A 22,930-nucleotide genomic window follows, 5' to 3' on the forward strand; every position below is an offset into this window, starting at 1 on the left:
TCTGTTCTGGGTATTTTGATTCATAAATGAAATCATACAGTATGTTGCCTCTTCTATCTGGCTTCTTCCTCACGTAGCATGGTGTGTTTGAGGCTCCTCCATGCTGGAGCGTGTGTCAGAACTTCAGTGTTTTTTAAGGCTGAATAATATTCCATTGTACAACTATACTGTTATCTTGTTTATCCATTCATCAGCTGATGGAGATAAAAGGGTTTAAATGGTTTTGTTTTTTGGGAAATCGTTGAAAGTAGCTTGAAAGGAATCTTTGAAAGTAGTCATCAGAACACTAACACTCTGTCTCTTTTTCTGCAGGCAAAGTATTTTATTGTCAACTTTTTAAAGGGAAATTTTATGGAATTTGGATCAGAAAAATTGAAATCGGAATGTTATTTTAGAGAGGGTTAAATACTGCTCTTTCATTCAAGCCTCGTTCTTTTATTTTACATTCAACTGTGAAGTGTCTCTGGACTTTTCCAGGGAAAAAGAGGAACAGCTGACGCGTGTGACTGAAGTTCAGAGGCTGCAGGCCCAGCAGGCAGACGCTGCTCTGGAAGAGTTTAAGCGGCAGGTGGAACTGAACTCAGAGAAAGTCTATGCTGAAATGAAAGAGCAGGTGAGGAGGCCGCTAGATCATCTGTTGGCAAAGTCACTCTCTCAGTAGGAAGGTACATCCTGATCTTTATATGACAGAAGTGTATTTACTTTTCACAAATGTTGTATCAAAATTAGCCATACAATTGGGTCAGAGATTCAGATTGAAAAAGGGGGATATTAGCCCTGGCAAAGGAGGATACCCACCTCTACTGGAGCCTGGAAAGAAGAGGTGGCCCCTAGTAGCTGAAAAGGAGGGCCCTGGTGGAGAGGGCTCAGCCGGCACCCTGAGTGCCCTCCTCCCCGCAGAGCAGGCGAAGGAAGGAGGCCACAGTCCACAGGTCTGGCAGGCCTGCTGTCTGCTCCTGTGGGCCACCAAGTGGGCGCTGATCAGCAACTCCTTGGTGGCATTGCGTGGAAGGATAAGGGTGGACACCCAGCTGGAGTGGGGGAGACAGGGAGATGGGCCCTCCTCCCTCCTGCAGGATTCCTTGATTCACCTTAAAGCAATGCCAGCATAGTCATTTTAGAGTCGTAGCTACAAATGTAGTAATGGCAAGAGTGGGTCTTGCTCTATCAGTAAATTTCCAAGAGCCATTTCCGTAGAGCAAGGGCTCAGGTTACCCATGTCTGTGCTTGTTCATATTCCATAAATAGTGTTTTATTGATCTGTTATAGCAATTATTTGCAACTGGCGTTTCAGGCATCTCTAGTTCTTCTTAGTTTTGAGGTAAAATAAGAAATCTGGAAAGAAGAAAGGGAACAAATACCTAGGTGCCCATCATGAAGAATCAACAATTGTCAACACTCTGTTTATTTAAACTAAAACATGACAGATGAAGCTTTAGTTTGCTTTGTTATTCATATCTAATCACATTACTCTCTCTTCTCCACTTGGGAGAAAACCACTGTCATTAATTTAGTGTGTGTTATTTCAGTCTCTTTTATACTTTTGTATGTATATATAATGTTCATGTATCTTATATGCATATGTTCTATATGTATATAGATATTACATGCATATATAATTTTTGTGCATCTATTTTTTAAAAGTTAGGTGAGTACTATGGATTTATGTATGCCTTATTTGCTCTTTTATATTTAATTTTTTTCAACTGGCTGTTTGGAGTTTATTTTCCACTTGGTGCAAGGCTGCTCTTTTATATTTAATTTTATATATCCATGCCCTATCCATGTTGATTTAGTGCAGTTCTTTTAACACTGAATATTTTTATCATATGAATATACCACATTTCATTTATCAGCTCCTCTATTCGAGGGTATTTGGTATATTTTTGAGTTTTCCTGATGCTAAGAAATGTTGCAGTCTCGTCTGCGATCTCATTTTCAGCCAGAGTTATCTTCCTTAAGAACCCCAAGCACACACCAGGTGGTAGAAATCCCTTGGGAAGGTTTTATGTTGGAGCCCTGTATGGTTTCTAGTTTGGAGTGGTGCTTTCTTGTTATTTTCTTGATTCAGATTTCCACTCCTATTGAGTTATTTGAATCTGGGTTTTGAGAGTGTGGTTCTGAGATCCCATTCTTCCATTTTCCCACTCACTGCCTAGGGCAAAAGCTGGGTTTGTGCTAGAAGGTAGAGACCAGTCCCTGTTACATGGATGTGTATCTTCCAGCTCCCTGCTAGCATCAGGGCCCAGGCCCTAGAATGTGTATTTGGTCCAAATATGCAATGGAGCTGCATAGGAAACTCTGATCCCGTTAACACTTAAGGAATACAGAAAATACTGAAGGAATGGGCCCCTGGCAAAACGTTTTAAGGATAGAGTCAAGAAGGCTAAAAATGAGGCATTTGAAAGTGCTAAGACTGACAGTACAGCTTCTGAGAGGAGCTGAGACTATGATAGCTACCTTTGGCTCAATGGATGCATCACTTGGGGCTGACGATGTAATATTAGCAGGTCACAGCATTCATGGGTAAGGAAGAAGAAAAAAAACAAGCAAACAACATGGAACTCGTGAGAAAATTCTGTAGAACAAGAAAAGACATTTGTAGTCAGCAGTCACAGAATAAAAGCATGCTTCCAAAGATAATCGAGGGTAGAATTTAGAAAAAAAAAATCAGGAAAATAGTATCTTTGTAAGAAGACATGATCTATATGAAAGAGGCCACACATCTTAAGTGAAATTAATGCAATGAAACCTGGATACATTCTGGAAAAAGAATTGAACCTCAAAAATAAAAATGAAAATCCCATAAGTTTCTAGGCAAGATGAAACTGGCAAAGAAATTAGAAAAATAATGGAGTAATGTTTCAGAGTTTTGAAGGAGGAAGGTTGTGACCCAATTTTATACAAAACCAAAGAGTTTTTCACTTGCAAAATCAAGAGAAAAACATATTCTTAGTAAGAGCTCGTATAATATACTGCTTGTTTCTTTTCTGGAAAAAAATTGTATGAACACATCAACCAATCCAGAGATGAAGCAAAAGATACCCCACACATCCTTAAACCATCATAATTGAGGATGAATAGGAGAAAGTGGGATCCAACAAAGTAGAAACAAATTTAACAAATTGTTACAAATCTAATCAAAGGAAGAATGCTAACTTTATTAAATTTTGGAAAAGAAGGTATATAAAGTAGAAAATACAAATTTAATAACAATTTAAATCTAAATCTCTTGGACATTAACAAAGATCAAGATACAGATGTGGGTAGTGAGTGGGTAAGAGGAGCAGTATGCTAAAACTCTTGGCCATAGAATGTATAAACATAGGCATTAATAAAATTAACAAGATGTTGCAGTCTCATAAAAATCTTGAGAAGATAAGGCAAAACTTGAGAGGAGATACTGCCAAAGGAACAGAAGGAGAAACAACAAAATGTCCAAAATAAGACAGAGTATATAGCTATAATAATAAATATTAATAGGTTAATTCTTTTAGTAAAAAAAGATACTGATTAGTTGACTAAAATCCATGCATATGCTATTTATTAAAGACTTGACTAGCTTACACAAAAATTATATTAGAAAATAATGAAAATGTATCACTTGTATTCAGAAAAAAAAGAATGTAATACCATCATATAAATTAACATCAATACAAGTTAATAAACTGGACAAATGGATATCTTTTTCATGCTAAAGGCAAGAATACTTAAATATGAAAAAAATGTTAAGAATAGATAGAGAAATTGACATAAATAGTTGTGGGGTGCTTTAATATATTTTTCTCCATCTTTGACAGATCAGGGGGCAAAAACCAAACAAATAAGAAGTCTAAATAACAGTTCATAGAACTGTTTCTACTTCCTACCCTTCAAATATGACACATTAAATTCCTACTCCCTTGGAACAGTTATAAAACTCAGTAGACCATAAAAAAACACTCAATATGTTTCTAAAACTTGACATGACAGAGAGCACATATTTTTTACCACAATGCAATAAAACCAGAAATTAAATTTCAATTAAAATCGCTTCATTCCACTTTACCAAAATTAAAAACTTTTGCTCTTTGAAAGACACCATTAAAAAAACAACAAAAGGAAGTAAGGCAAGCCAGAGAATGGGAGAAGAGATTCATAAATATTTCCAAGAACTTGTATCTATAATACAAAAGAAATCTCAAATCAATAATAATAAGACAAACAACCCCGTTAAAAATAGGCAAAATTTTGGACACCTTACAGAAAAAAGATATACAAATGACTAATAAGCACATGAAAGATGTTCAATACCAATCATCGGGGAAATTAAAATCAAATGAAATGCCACTATATATATTTACTAGAATGGCTAAAATTATAAAGATTGGTTGATAATGCTGAGTGTTGGTGAAGATGTGATCAAATGGAGCTGTTACATACTGCTGGTGGGGAAAGTGCCAATTTCTTAAAAAGTTAAACATTCAAACCATCTGTCAGTCATTCCATCCTATGCGTTTAACTAAGAGATATGAATACATATCCAGACAAAGACTTGTACAAAAATGTTGACAGCAGTTTTATTCACAATAGCCCCAAACTTGAACAACCCAAATGTTCCTTGGAAGTTGAAAGAGCCATCTAATCGTCCGACTCTTGATTGCAGCTCAGGACATGATCTCAGGGTTGTGAGACTGAGCCCTGCATTGGGCTCTGCACTGAGTATGGAGCCTGCTTAAGATTCTCTCTTTTCCTCTACCCCTCCCCCTGCTCATGTGTGCACATGCACTCTCTCTCTCTCTCTCTCTCTCTCTCTCTAAAGTAAAAAACAAAATCTTAAAAAAAAAAAAAGTTGAAAGAACAATCCAAATGCAGTATATACAATGAAATACTACTCAGCAGTAAAAAGGAATGAACTACTGATGCCCACAACAACATGGATGAGTCTCAAAATCCTGATGAATTTTATATTAATATACTCTTTGAGTAAGGTTAGAATTGCCTAGATGATCTTGAGTTTTTTGTTTTAGCAGATTATCAACCCAGTTTATTTCAGAGTGGAAGTCCTATCTCATCTTCTGTGGGTGGGTTCCAGTTTCAGTTAAGTTCCAAAGCCTTTGCTGTGCTGTGTTGGGTCTGTTTGGATTGTGCCAGTCAGGAGTGAGTCTGAGATGTGGGTGATATTTAAATCACTCCACCCATAGAGGCACTTGTGGGACATTCCCCAGGAGAGACCATATGCTTGGACACAAAACAATTCTTAATAATTTTTAAAAGGATTAAAGTCATGCAAAATGTGTTCTTTGACCCCAATGAAAATAAATTAGAAATAAACAACAATAAGAAATCTGGGATGTCCCCACATATTTGGAAATTAGATAACAAGCTTATAAATAACTCATGGGTCAAAGAAGATATTACAGGGAAAATTAGGAAATATTTTGAACTGGATTAAAACAATATGGCATATCAAAATTTATGGAATGCAGCTAAAGCAGTACTTAGAGAAAAGTTTATAGCTTTAAACATCTGTATCCCAAAAGAAAGTTCTCAAATCAGCAATGTAAACTTCATCTTAAAGAAACCAGAAAAAGAAAAGCAAGCTTCAGCCCCAGCAAGGAGAATGGAGATGCTAAATATTTTTGTATTTTTGCAGAAAGCAGAGAAGTAGAAAGCAAAAAAAAAAAAAAATAATAGAAAAAGTTAATGAAGCCAAAAGTTGGTTCTTTGAAAGATCAATAAAATTGATAAATCTTTAGCAGGACTTGGGAAAAAGTGAGAAGAAACAAATTAACAAGGTTGGGAATAAAAGAGGAGAGGACACCATTACTGATCTATAGAAAATGAAAGAATTATTAGGTGGTATTTTATAAACGTATGCCAACAAATTACAAAACTCAGGTGAAATGGACAAATTCATAGAAAGATACAAATTACTAAAACTGTCTCAAGAAGAGGTAGAAAATCTCAATTGTCATATAGTAAAGATATTTAACTAACAATTAAAAATCTTTTCACAAAGAAAAGGATAGGGCTTCACTGGTGGTTTCCATCAAATAGTAAAGAAAATATAATTTTAGTTTTCTAAAAACTCTTTCAGAAAATTGAGGAGGAAGGAACACTTTCCAGTTCATTCTGTAAGGCCAGTAGTACTCTTTTATCAAAGCCAAAGACACTGCAAGAAAACTACAAAATACTACCTGTCATGAATGTAGGCATAAAAATCCTTAATGATATTTTAGGAAATGGAGTCTAGAAACATATAAAAATGGTTATACATCACAACCAAGTGGGATTTATTCCAGGAATCCCAGGTGGTTTTAACATTTGAAAATCAATTAATGTCATGCAACATATTAAAAAAGGACAAAACAGCATGATCATCTCAGTAGAGACAGAAAAAACATTTAAAAAGTTCAACACCATTTGTGATTAAAAAAAAATTCTTGGCAAATTAAGACTAGAAGCAACTTACTAACCTAATAAAGGACATCTATGAAAACTCTATGGCTAGAATACTTAATGTTGAAAGGCTTAATGCTTTTCCTCCTAAGAACGAGGCAACCATGTCTGCATTTGCCACTTCTGTTCAACATTGTATTGGAGATTCTAGCCAGTGCACTAAGGCAAAATAAGGAAAGAAAAGGAATGAGAGAGAGAGAGAGAGAAAAAAAAAGAAAAGAAAGGAAAGAAGGAGGGAAGGAAGGGAGGGAGGAAGGGAGAGAAAGAAAGAAAGCAAACATATAAATTGGAAAGGAAGAAGTACACATATTTTCAGATGACACAATCACCCTGTATGATCAAAATCCATACAAGAAATATGAGAACTAATAAATGATTTAAAAAAAGTTTTCAGGATACCTGGAGAACCTGAGAATGGTTCTCAGGAACAATTAAATTAAGAACCCTGCCTAGCCACAGAGTGAGACTGCCATAAAATATGGAAAGCCAATGGATAAAAAATAGTATGTGTGGAACTGATCTGGAATTATTCTACCCTCATATGTCTGACTGTTCTGTTATATGCCTGGTTCATGGTCTTTTTGTCTATTTTGCTTCACCAATCCTGTCAGCACATTGGACTTTCCCACTTCTGGACGTTGAGTTCAAGTGTTCCTGTCTTCTAGGTATCATATCTCTATGGACTGGTTAAATGATCCCATGAAGAACCCTATTGGGTGCACACCCCTGGGATTCCTTTCTTCCTCCACATACCCTACTCTGGTGTCCTTTCTTTGTGAGTCGTCCTTACCAGGGCTGATCTGCCCAGTGGTGCTCAGTTTAGGCTCCTTGAAAAATAACAGAGATGGCAGCCAATGAGCAGCAAATTCTTTTGATGGTCTTCTGTTGAAGAAATAGTCTTCAGTGGTTTCTATCATAGTTTTGCCAAGTGCAACTGAGTTTCTGAAATAGAGAAAGCACCTTTGGTGTGAGTATAATAATAAGAACATCATTTATGACGGAATCCTTACAGCTGGGCTCATTCACAAATCAAATCATTCTTACCTGGCTAATTTTAATAAATTTTATATAAAACATGGTGAATTAGAAGTCCTCTACTCCAGATTATCAATCGATTAAAAAGCATGCATCTGATATAGCTCAAATTCTAAAAAAAATCAGCAGATTCATTATTTGGAGAATCATGATGTTTTCAGATTTTTCCATAGTCTGTATTTTTAATAGTCTTCCTTTTCTGTTGTTGTCTTGAACTGCTCTTTTCTCTTCTTACTAAAATCTTTTGTGTAAAAGCCAGCAGAGCTTAGGGCATCTTTTTCCATTTGGAAACTGCTGCAGATAGCAGACAATGGGAATTTGAATTAAAAAAAAAATAAAAGCTTTGAGTTTGTTTTTGAAAGCGAATTGCTATTTCAAAAATGAGGCCCAGGAGAGAAAATGGAACAGAGAAAGTTAAAAAAAAAAATGCTTCACACTGTTTCTTTCACTTTGAAGAACTTTTTATCTCATTTAAGATTGCTTCAGTAACCTAATTTTTACTCCAGTGGTGAAATCCATTATAAATGTTAGCTGTCAGCAATTAGTTATGTAAAATATACATATTTTAATTGTGAAAATGTACTATTGTGGTAGAATTTTCCACATGTATGTATATAATCATATTTTTGAAAGAGATAGTGTTCTATATTTACCTATTCTCTGTGAAACAAATAAATGACTGGAAAAGACAGCTATGTTTTTTGAAGTACTGGCAGGAATTCTAAAGTGAAACTTTTTAATCTTATAAACTGACTGCATGAATGTCAGCTAGCTAGTTCCTCCTGGGGCTTCCACTACCCCCTTGACTTCTAGTTAATTTTTCTCCCCTCGAAAATACATCCTCACTAAATGATATTTGTTGCTAAATATCGGACGTTAAATTCGATTCTTTTTTTTTTTTTTTTTAACATTCATGAGCTGCATGATATTAGCTTTGGACTTGGAGAACCCACTGGCTTGCCATGCAAACAAAATTCTGAAACATTGCTGTTGAGCAGTGAGGTTGCTTCTGTCTCCTCGTACACTCGAAACTAGCTAGCAGTTTCTTATATTCTTAGAGATTGTAAATTTAGTTCATCATCCTATTATTGCTGTTGAATACCTGAAAAAAATTCTTAAGTTACAAGGAAGAAAGAATGCCATCTGGCTATATCTGTGTCATGAAGTGTAAATGGATAACAGACAGACAAAGAAAGAGTCATCATACAAACCATTGTGACTTATATATACCTTTGTTGTCTTGTCCTTTAAGGGTCATGCTGGCTCATGTAATTTTATTTTATTTTATTTTATTTTTTTAAAGATTTTATTTATTTATTTGACAGAGACAGAGACAGCCAGCGAGAGAGGGAACACAAGCAGGGGGAGTGGGAGAGGAAGAGGCAGGCTCATAGCAGAGGAGCCTGATGTGGGGCTCGATCCCATAACGCCAGGATCACGCCCTGAGCCGAAGGCAGACGCTTAACCGCTGTGCCACCCAGGCGCCCCTGGCTCATGTAATTTTAAATAAGTTTTTTTTAGACCAGTTTTAAGTTAATAAAAGGTTTGATATAAATAGAAGCATTTTCCCTCAGTTACTTATTGATGATAACGGAGAAATCTCCCTACCCTTCTAACATTTGGAATTTTGTCTTTAAATGAGATTAGGTAGCAGAAGTAAAATTCTAGAATCATATTTAAGTGTTTCAGTAGAGGCTATTGTGGTAATTCATCAATTCCAAATGACAACATCCAGAAATATGTGTAAGTATTTGGCTTTGAAAAACAAACAACAGCAGCAGCAAAACAAATAAATTTTAACTTTTATCCTTAAATGCTTAATGTAAGAGGAGTAAGTGAAGGTTTTTCCTTGTAGTGTTTGTCAATGACTAATCTCTTTTACAGACAAAAAAATAAGCCAAAAAAAATCTACCGAGGACATTGGACCATAAAATATGTCATTTTTTCCCTGCATTTGACTGATTGGAAGGGTTATTGATTGTGAAATAGTAACATTATTATTTTTAATACCTCAATTATTTTATTGACGTACTGGCCAAAGATTCAACAGATTTGACTTTTTCTTTCATTCATTTATAAAAAAATTATGAATACTTGCCCTATACCAGCCATTGTTGTTGATTCTGGGAATTCAGAGATTATTAAGACATGTTTGTGGCTTGTGTGATAGACCAGCACATAAAAGTGTGTGATTTAATAAGTGGTATGACTGGTGGAATAAACATCAGTCAGAGGACATAGGAGAGGGACATCTAAGCTAACCCAGTGAGTTTGGCATTTATTTGCAATTATGGCATCTTTGTTGTAACTACGAATTTCTTCAGTGTTTACTTGTTGAAATGTTACCAATAATGAATTTAGTAAAGTCACTGAGTATAAGATCAGACAGACAGCGCAGTTTTATTTCTATATATCAGCAGCCAACAAATAGAAAATAAACTTTGAAAAAGATGTCATGGCACGAGAAAGCTTCACGTACATACCTAAGAATAAATCCAGCAAAAAACGTACACGGCCTCTGTTTTAAAAACTGGAAACATTATCGAGAGAAACCAAAGAAGACCTAAATAAATTGGTGGATTCAAAGACTCGATGTCATAAACACGTCAGTTCTCCCCACATTCATCTATAAAATCAACACAGTTCTGAAAATCAAAATGTTAGTAGTGGGGGTTTTTTTTGTTTGTTTTTGGTTTTTTGGTGAGGTGAAGGGAAGTGAGAGAAACTAACAGCTAATTCTAAAATGTATATGAAAATGCAAAGGGCTAAGAATTGCTCTGGCAGTCTGGAAGAAGAGCCCAACGTATATGACCAGCTATTGAGACTAATATTCAGCTTCAGTAATTAAAACAGCATGGTTTGGGCACAAGGATGATCAGTGTTACAGAGGAAAGACGCCCAAAATTAGACTCGCACATACATGACCAATCTGACTCATGTTGAAAGAAGTATTATGGTGCCTCAGGGAAAGAATGATCATTTCAATAAATGCCACTGTGTCAACTGGATAGCCACGTGCGGGAAAAAAAAAGAATCTTGCCTCTTCTTTTACCCCATTCACAAAATTAATTCCAGGATTATAGATGTACAAGTGACAGGTAAAACAATCAAACTTTCAGAAGAAAATGTAGAAACATATTTGATAGTTCGAACTAGTAAAGATTTTCTAAATAGGAAACAAAAAGGCATAAAACAGCCCAAAATATTGTCAAGTATAACCTTATTAAAGTTAAAAAAAACCCTTCTGCTCATTAAAAGAGACCAGTAGAAAGTGGAAAGGCAACCTCAGAGTGAGAGAAGACATTTGTAATTAGGTATAGAGCCCAAGAACTCCCACAGATCAATTGGGACAGGGTACTAGAGATACCATTGGCCTTGTACAAATTTATGGTTTTCTCTCACAAAAGAACTGTAGATAAAATCAGTTAATGTGTTCGTTGGTTTTCCATTAAGGGTATTTATTCCTACTGAGTCTTTAACCAAGCACAGAAATAATATTCTGTCTTTCTGCCATTTATATCTATCTGCTTGCCTGCCTGTTTCTATCGATCGATCCATCTATCTGAACATACTCGAAGGACAGTTTTTTATAGTTTACCTGAATATGTATTAAACAAAAATATATATTGAATTGTATATTCCTATACAACTGTCTGCTTGTTCTAATGTGAATTGTACATGTCGAATTACTCCGAATATAATAACACAAGGGTACTTTAGTAGAGAAAGAGCGATAACTTATGATCCTATTGGACAGTAACTGCCAGATGTCCACACCTGCTTTCTTACTCACAGAGCCCTGGTTTTATTTAGGGCAACATTAGACACAGTTTTAAAACCTGCAGTTTCTCACTTTGCAGATGGAGCTTACTTTTTAATGTAGTTCTAGCGAATGAGACGCAAACAGCGTAAGTAATTTGCTATTGACAGGAACTTGCAGGAAAGCTCCTTAAAAGCGTATTCAACTCAGCTAATACGTACCCTTAGCCTTTCTCCCTTTGGCCTTCCCCTCCCAGATGTTCAGTGCTGTAGGAGCCATTTTGCAACGATTTGGGGAAGGTTGAATTGCAGAGACCTTCACCCTGACATCTTTGAACTGCCAGTGTAGCCGCCTTGTTCTGAACTTGTGGCGCAAGGAAGGCATAAAGGGCCTATGTTGGTTAAGCCACGCATGGTCACTTGGGTTTTCTCTTCCGAGTAGCCAAAGTACTGAATGCCTGAGGCACCATAGGAGGAAAGCACAACCCCCCCTTCCTTCTTTAAACACTAAACCTTCACAGAAATACACCCAACCCGTTTTTGCTCCTAATTTGACCACCAAGCTTTACTCTTAGGTTTTCTTGAAGCCAGAGTTACACAATAAAGGAGTGTTGTTGTTATTTTCCTAACACTTGAAGTTGAACGGAATGTGGAATGATGTGTGAGGAAGCAGAATCTTTTGTATCTATGGCAACAGAGAACACTGTGGTTTTACACAAACGAAGTATTTTACAAGACTTTTAAAATTTTTTTGTTAAATTGCTGAAGGAAAATGGAGTGGGGCCTTGCATTTTCGGTCAGTATCCTCTAAAATGACATACATTCCATTTTCTAGTATCAGGTATTGACTTTGAATTTCTCCTCATGTTTAGGTATAAAAGGTCTTTTCATGTGTTTTAAATTCTTATCTGTTTTGGTTATAGAAGAGGATTCTGTTTTTTCTTGAAGATACTCTATTTTTTACAACTTTGAGTACTTAAAGCCCTTAGTTTTTATTTTAAATTCTAAATATCTTGAAGTTTAATTTTTTAAATAATAACAGCTTTATTAAGGTACAATTCACATATGGGGTGCTCAGGTGACTTAATCAGTTAAGCGTCTAGCTCTTAAATATTTATTATTTACTTTTAATATTCAATCTGTGCTGAGATAAAATAAGAACTTAAAATCAACTTCGCATGAGAATCTGTCTTGGTGAAGTACTAAATAAACCAGGTCTTCCCTCCTTGATGTACCTTCTCTTTTTCATCCCCTTTTGCTTTTGCCAATCATTTTATTCATCCTTAAGGATTTAATGCATATTTATTCTGCATGCCATGCCAATTACTTAATAATTAAGAAGCAAAGGAATTATAAATCAGAGTTCCTTTCATTTGGTCGCTCATGATCTTGATGACTAAACAAAGCTCACACATTTGAAACACTTCCATATTATACAGAAAAATACAGCGTGCTGTGAAATAGATGTTAAGGCCTTGAATGTCAAGAGAAGGAAGGCACTTATGTCAGTTGGTGGGATTAAATAACGCCTCAGGAGAGGAGACTTGAGTCAGCCTTGAGGACTGTCAGTTTGGATGAGGGAAGACACGAAAGGGCTTTCTAGATAGCGCAAAGAGCAAAAGGCTAAAGAATCAAGAACAGAGATGGCTTGTTTGGGAAATGCCAAGGATCTTGGAGTATAGGGAGCACAGACTGCTGGCGACAAGCTAAGGAGCCTTCCGCTTGAGGTCTGATGTGAAAAGCACTGAAGGAGAGACAGCCTTGAAACCCTCGCCTTGAGCCAAAAGCAAAACAAAGTGGGCTTGAGTGTGCTTCCTTCAGTAATTCCTTAGTAAATTTATTCCTGGCCACAATACCAACTACTCGTGGATTACTAATCTTATAACTCTGATCATTGAATACAGAAGCAGATGACTTAGTGTTGTTAGGGTTGCACCCTTTGGATTTTACAAAGAAATACTTAGGCTAAATTTTATGCCGGAATTCAGATACTCCAGACCTGGCTGTGAGAAGAAGAGACTGGAACGTGCTGTTGGGTAGCAGCGAGTGGCCGTACACATTTTGTCCTCATGCAGTGTAACTGGCTGCTCTTCACCGAACAGCTTTGCTCGTAGGGCCTTAGAGTTTAATCATGTCTGAATAAATGCATTTGAATGCTTTTTAAGAAAAAATTAAGGTGAAAAACTGTGAAGGAAGAATTTTTAGGGTTCATTTCCCCTAATATTCATGTCTTGTCTAATCCTAGCAGTTACCAAAAGATAACCCGAAAGAGAGCATGGTGTACAAGCTGAAAAAAAAAAAGCAATTTCTCAACCCATCAGTGAAGCAGAATAATAAATAATATAGAATAGCTAGTGGTAAGACAATTGCTACGTTAACTGACAGTTGTCTCAGAAAAAAATATCTCCTGAGACAAAATCAAATCAGGGGAAGTAAAACAAATGAAAAACTGCACTAGGAATACAAGGTGCCATTTTCATGTTATTGATAGGGAGCGATTTTTCATATCTATAGGTAAGTATTTCTTTCTTGCCACATATAGATAAGCACCTGGCCAGAGCAAGGATAATCATATATTATCTCTAATTTTGTATGTGATAGAAATGTCAGATTCAACATGATCTTCTATATGTTATTGAGGCTCTGGCACCATTTCACATAAATGTTGAAAATTATTTATTCGTCAAATCTCAAACCTGGTTTCGTACACTAGGTTTGTCTTTTTTTTTTTTCTTCATTTGACTGTTGAGTCCCTACAGGTGCCAGGCAGTGGGGTAAATTGTTGGGATGCATGAGTGAACGTGGGTTACATTACCATGGGCGAGGCAGACATGAAAATGAGCCCTAAGGAGTAAGCAAATTGTATAGTGTACTTGAAGGTGGTATGTCCTATGATAAAAAGGAGCAGTAGATCAGGGCAAAGGAGACTGGGAAGACTGGGGGGTGGGCTGCAATTTAAATAGGGTGGTCAGGGAGGTGCACTCATTAGAGTACAAAGAAGACGTTTAAGCAGAAACTTAAGACTTTGAGAAAGAAGCCATGTGACCATCTGAGGGGAAGCTTCCAGACACCAAGGACAGAGCATCTCTGGCGTGTCTTCACCCAGCAAGGAGGCGGGTGGGCTGGAGTGATGGTGGTGGTTTAGAGTAGCAGAGATGAATCATGAGAGGTAGCTGGGATTGGATCACATGAGGCCTCATGGTGTATGGTATAGTGTTGGACTTTTAATTTTTTTTTTTTTTTTTAAAGATTTTATTGATTTATTTGACAGAGATACAGACAGTCAGTGAGAGAGGGAACACAAGCATGGGGAGTGGGAGAGGAAGAAGCAGGCTCCCAGCAGAGGAGCCTGACGTGGGGCTCGGATCCCGGAACGCCGGGATCACGCCCTGAGCCGAAGGCAGACGCTCAACCGCTGTGCCACCCAGGCGCCCCTAATTTTTTTTATAATAACAGCTTTATTAAGATATAATTCACATATGGGCTTCCCAGGGGACTTAATCAGTTAAGCGTCCAGCTCTTGATCTCAGCTCAGGTCTTGATCTCAGGGTCGTGAAATCAAACCCCATGTTGGGCTCCATGCTAGGCATGAAGCCTACTTAAAAAAATAAAAAAAGAAAGAAAAAGATATAATTCACATACCTGCAATTAATTCATTTTAAGTGTACAATTTAATCATTTTGAATATATTCACAATTGTGTAACCATCAGCACAATCAATTTTTTAAAAGATTTATTTATTTTAGAGAAACAGAGAGAGCATGAGCAGGAGAGGCAGAGGGAGAGGGAGGAGTACAGGGAGCAGGAAAGAGAATCCCAAGCAGACTCCTCATAGAACACAGAGCCTGTCTTGGGGCTCCATCTCATGACCCCAAGATCACAATCCAAACTAAAACCAAGAGTCAGTCACTTACCTGACTGTGCCACCCAGGCACCCTAGCACAGTCAATTTTAAATTTCCATTTCCCCCAAAAGAAGTTTGATACCCTTTAGCAGTCCGTTGCCCACCCTCCAACTCCCTCTCACCCTAGGCAAGCAGTAGTCTACTTTCTGTTTCGATGGGTTTGCCTCCTGGATATTTAATATAAGTGGAATCATATAACACATAGTCTTTTGCGACCGCCTCCTTTTGCTTAGCGTAGCGCTTTCAAGGTTTATCCATGTTATAACGTGCATTAGTGTTCCATTTCTTGTTATGGTTGAATGATACTCCTATGTGCGGATAGACCTCGTTTTGTTTATCTGTCATCCATTGATGAACATCTGGCTTATTTCCTCTTCTTGGCTATTATGAACAATGCTGCTACGAACATTTGTACACAAGTTTTTGTGTGGTTGTGTGTTTTAGTTTCTCGCCCAGGAGTGGAATTCCTGACACATATGGTAACCATGTTTATCCTTTTGAGGAATTGCACAACCGTCATCCATTTTACATTCCCACCAGCAGGGTATGAGGGTTCTGATTTCTCCACATCTTCACCAACACTTGCTATTATTGGTCTTGATTAAAGCCATCCTAGTGGGTGTGAAGTGGTATGTCATCATTGTTCCAATTTGAAATTGCCTGATGACAGTGATGTTGAGCATCTTCTCATAAGCTTTTTGGTCGTTTGCATATCTTCTTTGGAGAAATGTCTTTTCAGTTCCTTTGCCCATTTTAAAATCGAGTACAATTGCCCATTTATTACTGGGCTGTAAGCATTCTTTATATACTCTTGATTCAAGTCCCTTATCAGATATATGACTTGCAAATATTTTCTCCCATTCAGCACATGCCAAGGCTTTAAAAATTCTTGTTGAATAAATATTTGAATGCTCAAAATTATATTTCCATTACAATGTTGTTATAGCATTAGAATACAGTCAATTATATACCAGTGTTAATTTCCCTGACTTAAACTATTAAATATATGTAAATATATTAATATAGCTTTCATTATCTTACCATTTTTAAATTCATTTTTAAATGTTTAAAATCTGCCATTTTAATGAATGGACAAATTACAAAAACATGGACTATAATTAATTTTTTGTTTAAAAATATTTTTTATTTTTAAATTTTATAGATGGAAAAAATATATTTTATTTTTAAATTTTATAGATGGAAAAAGTGGAAGCAGATCTAACTAGATCCAAGTCTCTTCGTGAGAAACAATCGAAAGAGTTTTTGTGGCAGCTGGAGGATGTCAAACAACGATATGAACAGCAGGTTGGTCTTTCATTTTGATGATGCCGTTGAATTTTTAAATGCACTTATGATCTCTCTTTTAAAAATCTCATTATATCAGAGGCGCCTGGCTGGCTCAGTTGGTGGAGCATGTGACTCTTGATCTTGGGGTTGTAAGTTTGAGACCCACATTGGGTGTAGAGATTACTTTTAAAAAAATCTTTAAAAATATCGTTATATCATCATATCCCTACTTATATTACTAAGAATGTTATTACCAATATATGTGAATCATTTAAAATGAAATCTGTTTCAGTAATAGTAAATCCAGAAATAGGATTTTAGCTCTTCACTGAAGTCTCTTCCAACAGTTTGTTAATCTGCATGTTTAATGGAAACATTTATTGTGATTCTTGAGTCCTTCTGTTCCTGTCAGAGCAGAAGTCTGACTCGCTCATTTATTTAAGAAGTAGTTTTGGGTACTTACTATGTCCCGACCATGGGCAGAGCAGTAAGTTGGACTGACACGTTCCTTTTCTCACAGAGCATATACCACATTCTTTTTATAATCATTTTTTAAAAAATTTATTTAAATTTAGTTAACATAGTGTATTATTAGTTTCAGGGGTAGAATTTAGTGATTCATCAGTTGCATTTAACACCCAGTGTTCATTACATCATGTGTCCTCCTTAATGCCTATCACCTATCCTCCCCACCCACCTCCCCTCCAGCAATCCTGTTTGTTTCCTATAGTTAAGAGTGTCTTATGTTTTGCCTCGCGCTCTGTTTTTATGTTATTTTATTTTTCCTTCCCTTCCTCAATGTTCAGCTGTTTTGTTTCTTAAATTCCACATGAATGAAATCATATGGTAATTGTCTTTGTCTGATTAACTTATTTCACTTAGTATAATACCCTCTAGTTCCATCCATGTTGTTGCAAATAGCAAGATTTATTTGTTTTGATGGCTGAGTAGTATTCCATTGTATATATGTGTGTGTGTATATACATATATATACCACATCTTCTTTATCCATTCATCTGTTACTGGCTGTTTGGGCTCTTTCCATATTTTGGCTGTTGAGGACATTGCTGCTATAAAACATTGAGGTTCATGTGCCCCTTTGAATCACTATGTTTGTATTCTTTGGATAAATATCTAGTAGTGCAATTGCTGGGTCGTAGGGATAGTATCCAAAATCTATAGAGAACTTATCAAACTCAACACCTAAAAAACAAAAAAATCCAGTCAAGTAATGCACAGAAGACATGAACAGACGTTTCTCCAAAAAACATAAAATGGCCAACAGAGCACATACTACATTTTGGTGGCAGCCTAATTAAAAAATAAACAAACAAAAAAACCCATGAAATAATTTCAAAGAGTGATTTATGAAGGAGAAAGAAGGTGTGCACAGAAGCCTTGTTGGGTGGAGGTGGGAAGGGGATCACCAGCATTGATGGTGGTCAGGGAAGCCCTCCAAGCAGGGGAACTTTGTGCTGAGAATCTTGGAAACTCGGCATGAGCCAGCCATGAAGTCTCTGGAGGAATAGTATTCCAGGCTGGAAGAACAGTGAGTGCAAGGATCTGAGATGAGAGCAAGTTGGGAGAGTTCAAGGAACAAAAATGACAGAAAAGGCCAGTTCAGCAGGAGTGTAGAGGGGAAGGTTCTGGCTGTAGGAGATGGGGCGAGAACTGAGCTTGGGCCAGGACCCAGGCATCCAGGGCAGCGTAAGAGGTTTGGATTTTGTTCTCACTGGTCTGCATCTAATTTATTTTATAAAAAAGTTTTTATTTTCACCTTTTCTAAAAATGCATTCCTGCTAATTCATAGAATATTCAAGATGGTTATTAATTTTTACTTGTTTAATTTAGTTGCCTTGTTTCCTTAACATCTGGAAAAATGTTAATTAGCTGAATCACTAAGTTAAAATTTTTTTGTCAAGACAATATTTGAACCTTTTTATTCTGAAAACCTGAATAATTTTTTCATTATTATATTTTCAATTCCTTATAAGTGGCTACTGCATCAAAAACTAATTAATCCCTTGTGATTACTGAATTTTAATCCCTTTCCTAAGTGATTGCTGTTAGGCGCTCAGTTGAGTTCCATGAAAAGGAAGTCTGATCAGACAAGTGACCTTATGGCTGTTATGTTGTTGTCACTCTTTTATCTTAAAATATTGGTAAAAATACCTGAGTTATTTTCATAGTGATGGAGTAAAGTTTGCAAATTGGTCCTTCTTTGTTATTTGTATTATCTGCCTAGTCTTGCTCCATTCTGTCAGTGCAAATCACGCCCATGCTTCAAGACTTGCTTCCTGCTTCAGCACTTCCCTAAAATGTCACATGACCTTTTCAGCCCACACCCATTTCTTCCTTCTCTGAAATTACGGCATTAATCATCTCATTATTCTGTACACTTAAATCAGTTCTTGTATCATAAAATATCATATAGTGCTGTTTTTATCCAGAATGGAGTACAGTCTGCAAGGGAGGAGAGACTTCTATTTCTCCAACCTCTGCTACATTATGTTTCTGTGATTGAGTTGGTAATAGAAATACATTGTAGAGTTCATTACATTGTTAAATTGATTGGAGTGGGAAGTGGGGATAAGAAGGAAACTAAAATAACGAAATATAAATAAGAATTATTAAGGAAGGGCAAGGAGTGTTACAGATTATCATGCTCTGGTTACAAGGTATAGTAGAGATGATTTTGGGATTAAAAGCGATATTAAAAGCAAAAATAAAAACAAGAAAAATGTCAGTTCCTTTAAGTAAGCTGGTGGAGGAACGGGGGAGAGAGGAAATCCAACAAGTTAAAAACCGTTTCTGTGACACAGATATGACTCAGAAACTATTGTGTTTCAGGGTGACTATAAGGAGGAGAAGCATTCTCTTTGAGAGTTTAAAAAATTATATTTTCAGGAGTGCCTGGGTGGCTCAGTCTGTTAAGTGTGTGACTCTTGGTTTCGGCTCTGGTCATGATCTCAGGGTCGTGAGATCAAGTCCCAAGTTGGCCTCTGCACTCAGTGGAGAGTCGACTGGAGATTCTCTCCCTCTCCTTCTGTCCCTCCCCACCCTTTTCCTCTGCGTCTCAACCCCCGTTCATTTTCTCTCTCCCCGTTCTCTCTAAAATAAATAAATAAAAAAAATTTTTAAATTATATCTTCATTTTGATGATACTCTTGTAGATGACAGATTTATAACCAGATATAGCCAAGTGACCTCAGTGCCTGATTGGCATTTATTTTGTGGTTGTTTTGGCACAACTCTGGCTTTTTAAAGTTGGACACATAGGAAAACCACCATGAAAAATTAACATTTGACTAAATAAAAATTATTTTAAGTTAAAAAAAGAATAATATTTGCAATGAATGTGATAGGCAAAGAGCGACTCTCTTACAAAATTAATAAATTTATAACAAATAAAAATAATTAGCATATAAATTAAGTAATTAGCACAAATCATAAAAAAATCGTTAATGTCCCAACAAATGACCTGGCAAAGGACAGAAACAGATAAGAAACGAATTGAATAAATATCCATGTAGAAACATCTTCAGCCTTAGTATTAAAAATGCAAATTAGAATTAACAATGATGTACCATCTAAAGTTGGCAGAAGTTTAGTGAAATTTGTACTTTCATATATTGCTGATGGCATTTAAATTAATGCAGCCTTTTTGGAGAGGATTTTGGCAGTATCTTCCAAGTAGAGTCATAAAAAATATTTACACCCGCTGGCCCAATTATTTTTAATCTCAGACAGAAATAGTCAAACAATAATGTTAATTATTTTTTAGGTGATGGAATCATGGTTGATTCTTTTTCTATATTCCCTACTTTCCACATTGTGACTGTCTTTTTTAATGTGACAGTCATGTTCTTAATTTAAAAATACACTTACATGGTGATGAATCACTAAATTCTGAAACCAGTTTTATCATATATGTTAACTAACTTGAATTTAAATAAAAACTGGGAAAAAATACACTTACATAAACTCGTTTGAATGAATAAAAGTTTCAAAGGCTTTTCTCAGAACGATAGTTTTAAAAATCTACCAAAGTTTTGTCTTTGTATAGTCTTGCTTAAAAATACTTAATAGGGAAATTAATTTTTTAAAGAATTGATACTATTAATAGAAACTACATGCTGTTGGGGAGCCTGGGTGGCTCAGTCGGTTGAGCATCTGACTCTTGATTTTGGCTGAAGTCATGATCTCAGGGTTGTGGGATTGAGCCCCATGTCTAGCTCTGTGCTGGGCATGGAGCCTGCTTAAGATTCTCTCTCTCCCTCTCCTTCTGCCCCTGCTTGTGCTCTCTCTCAAAAAAAAAAAAAAGAAAGAAAGAAAAGAAAAGAAAAGAAAAAAAGAAAAAAAGGGTGCGTGGGTGGCTCAGTCAGCTAAGTGTCTGCCTTCAGCTCAGGTCATGATCCCGGGGTCTTGGGATCAAGTCCTACATCAGGCTTCCTGCTCTGTGGGAAGCCTGCTTCTCCCTGTGCCTCTGCCTCTGCCACTCTCTCTCTCTGTCTCTCATGAATAAATAAAATCTTAAAAAAAAAAAAGAAACTACATGCTGTTGCATTAGTTTTTCTGTACTTCCTTTTCATGAAAAGGGGATAAATGATACAAGTGTCATGCAAATATGTGGCAGGAATTTAAAAAAAACTCACAAGAGGCTCTCTCAGATATTGGTGATTTCACCCATTTTATTCTTCCTATCTCTGTAGGCCTGTTCATTAGACTCGGTGTTGAGATTGAAGATCCCAGGCAGTAACTCACCAGGGAAAGACAAAGGCAGGAGGGATATGAGTAGTAGATTTTAGGAGAATATTTATTGATGTGATAATATACCAGCTTTTTAAAACCCTTTCCAGCAGAAAATTTTATTAACTGGAACAGTACTCCCCCAGACCACTCCAAATTGTTAAGATTTTTACTGTGAAAGTTTATCGTGAGGAATGATAGGCGTATAGCTGTGGTCCCTACAACGAGCATAAATTCGCTAAAAAATGAAGCCGATTAAACTAAGCTCATTTCCTTCCTTGAACAGGGGGCCAGGCTGGTAGATAAGGCAAGTCTAGCTGAACTTCACTGAGCCATCTGGTAAGGTCCTTCATGAAGGCAATATGAGAAACCATGGTTTAGGTATAGGTGCATTTATGTGGCTAAGTGATGGTTCAAAGGGTCATCTCTGAATGCCCAGTTAACAACCGGAAGTGAGATTTCCAAGTGTGTCCATCACTGGATGATGAGACAGAGCTGAAGTTCCCTGCTTCCCTAGAGCTCAGGGGAGCAGTTAACAAGTAGGATATGAAAATCAGTACTCTGAAGCTTTAAACAGCTGAAATTAAGATGATTAAGTTTATTGGGATTGAATATAAAATCCTATGCTTAGACTTAAAACATTATCTGCAAAAAATACAAGGCAGGGGTCAGGGTGGGTGAGGGGTATAAAGGTTGGGGACGGCAAGGCAGACCAAAAAACACTCCTGGGATGATGGCACAACGGGCCCAGTGCATTGTTTACATATCAGGTCACATAAGGAATAAGTCAGCTCTGGTCGCCACATTTTAAGTAGGGCACTGACAAAAACATGTTCAAATGAAAGTCTCCAGAATATAGAAAGACTTGGAACTATGTCAGAGAGAATATTTAAAGGAATTTTGCCAAGAAAAAATAAGACTAAGGAGAACAGCATACCTCTTTATTCTTTTTTTTTAATGTTTTTTTATTACATTATGTTAGTCACTATACAGTACATCCCTGGTTTCTGATGCAAGGTTCGTTGATTCATTAGTTACGTATAACACCCAGTGCACCATGCAATATGTGCCCTCCTTACTACCCATCACCATTCTATCCCATTCCCCCACCCCCCCTGAAGCCCTCAGTTTGTTTCTCAGAGTCCATAGTCTCCCATGCTTCACTCCCCCTTCTGATTACCCCCCTTTCGTTATCCCTTTCTTCCCCTACCGATCTTCCTAGTTCTTATGTTCCATAGATGAGAGAAATCATATGATAATTGTCTTTCTGCTTGACTTATTTCACTTAGCATTATCTCCTCCAGTGCCGTCCATGTTGCAGCAAATGTTGAGAATTCGTTCTTTCTGATAGCTGAGTAATATTCCATTGTATATATGGACCACAGCTTCTTAATCCAGTCATCTGTTGAAGGGCATCTCGGCTCCTTCCATGATTTGGCTATTGTGGACAATGCAGCTATGAACATTGGGGTGCATATGGCCCTTCTCTTTACTACGTCTGTATCTTTGGGGTAAACACCCAGTATTGCAATGGCTGGGTCATAGGGTAGCTCAATTTTTAACTTTTTAAGGGACCTCCACACTGTTTTCCAGAGTGGCTGCACCAACCTGCATTCCCACCAACAATGTAGGAGGGATCCGCTTTCTCCACANGCTTTCTCCACGTCCTCTCCAGCAATTGCTATTTCCTGCCTTGTCTATCTTTGCCATTCTAACTGGCATAAGGTGGTATCTCAGTGTGGTTTTGATTTGAAT

General features: G+C 36.9%; 1 protein-coding gene across 6 annotated transcripts in view; it reads left to right on the forward strand.

Moving 5' to 3' along the window:
• The window catches only part of CEP112 (centrosomal protein 112), a 402,227-nt gene that overhangs the window by 163,632 nt on the left and 215,665 nt on the right, over positions 1-22,930 (forward strand). For all 6 annotated transcript variants that reach the window (XM_034641416.1, XM_034641414.1, XM_034641415.1 and 3 more), the window contains 2 exons: positions 478-613; positions 16,337-16,444. In XM_034641416.1, the coding sequence (XP_034497307.1) occupies positions 478-613; positions 16,337-16,444 (244 nt within the window). The remainder of the gene's footprint in view (positions 1-477; positions 614-16,336; positions 16,445-22,930) is intronic.

Source organism: Ailuropoda melanoleuca, chromosome 13 (assembly GCF_002007445.2).
Source record: "Ailuropoda melanoleuca isolate Jingjing chromosome 13, ASM200744v2, whole genome shotgun sequence".
NCBI classification, from domain to species: domain Eukaryota; kingdom Metazoa; phylum Chordata; class Mammalia; order Carnivora; family Ursidae; genus Ailuropoda; species Ailuropoda melanoleuca.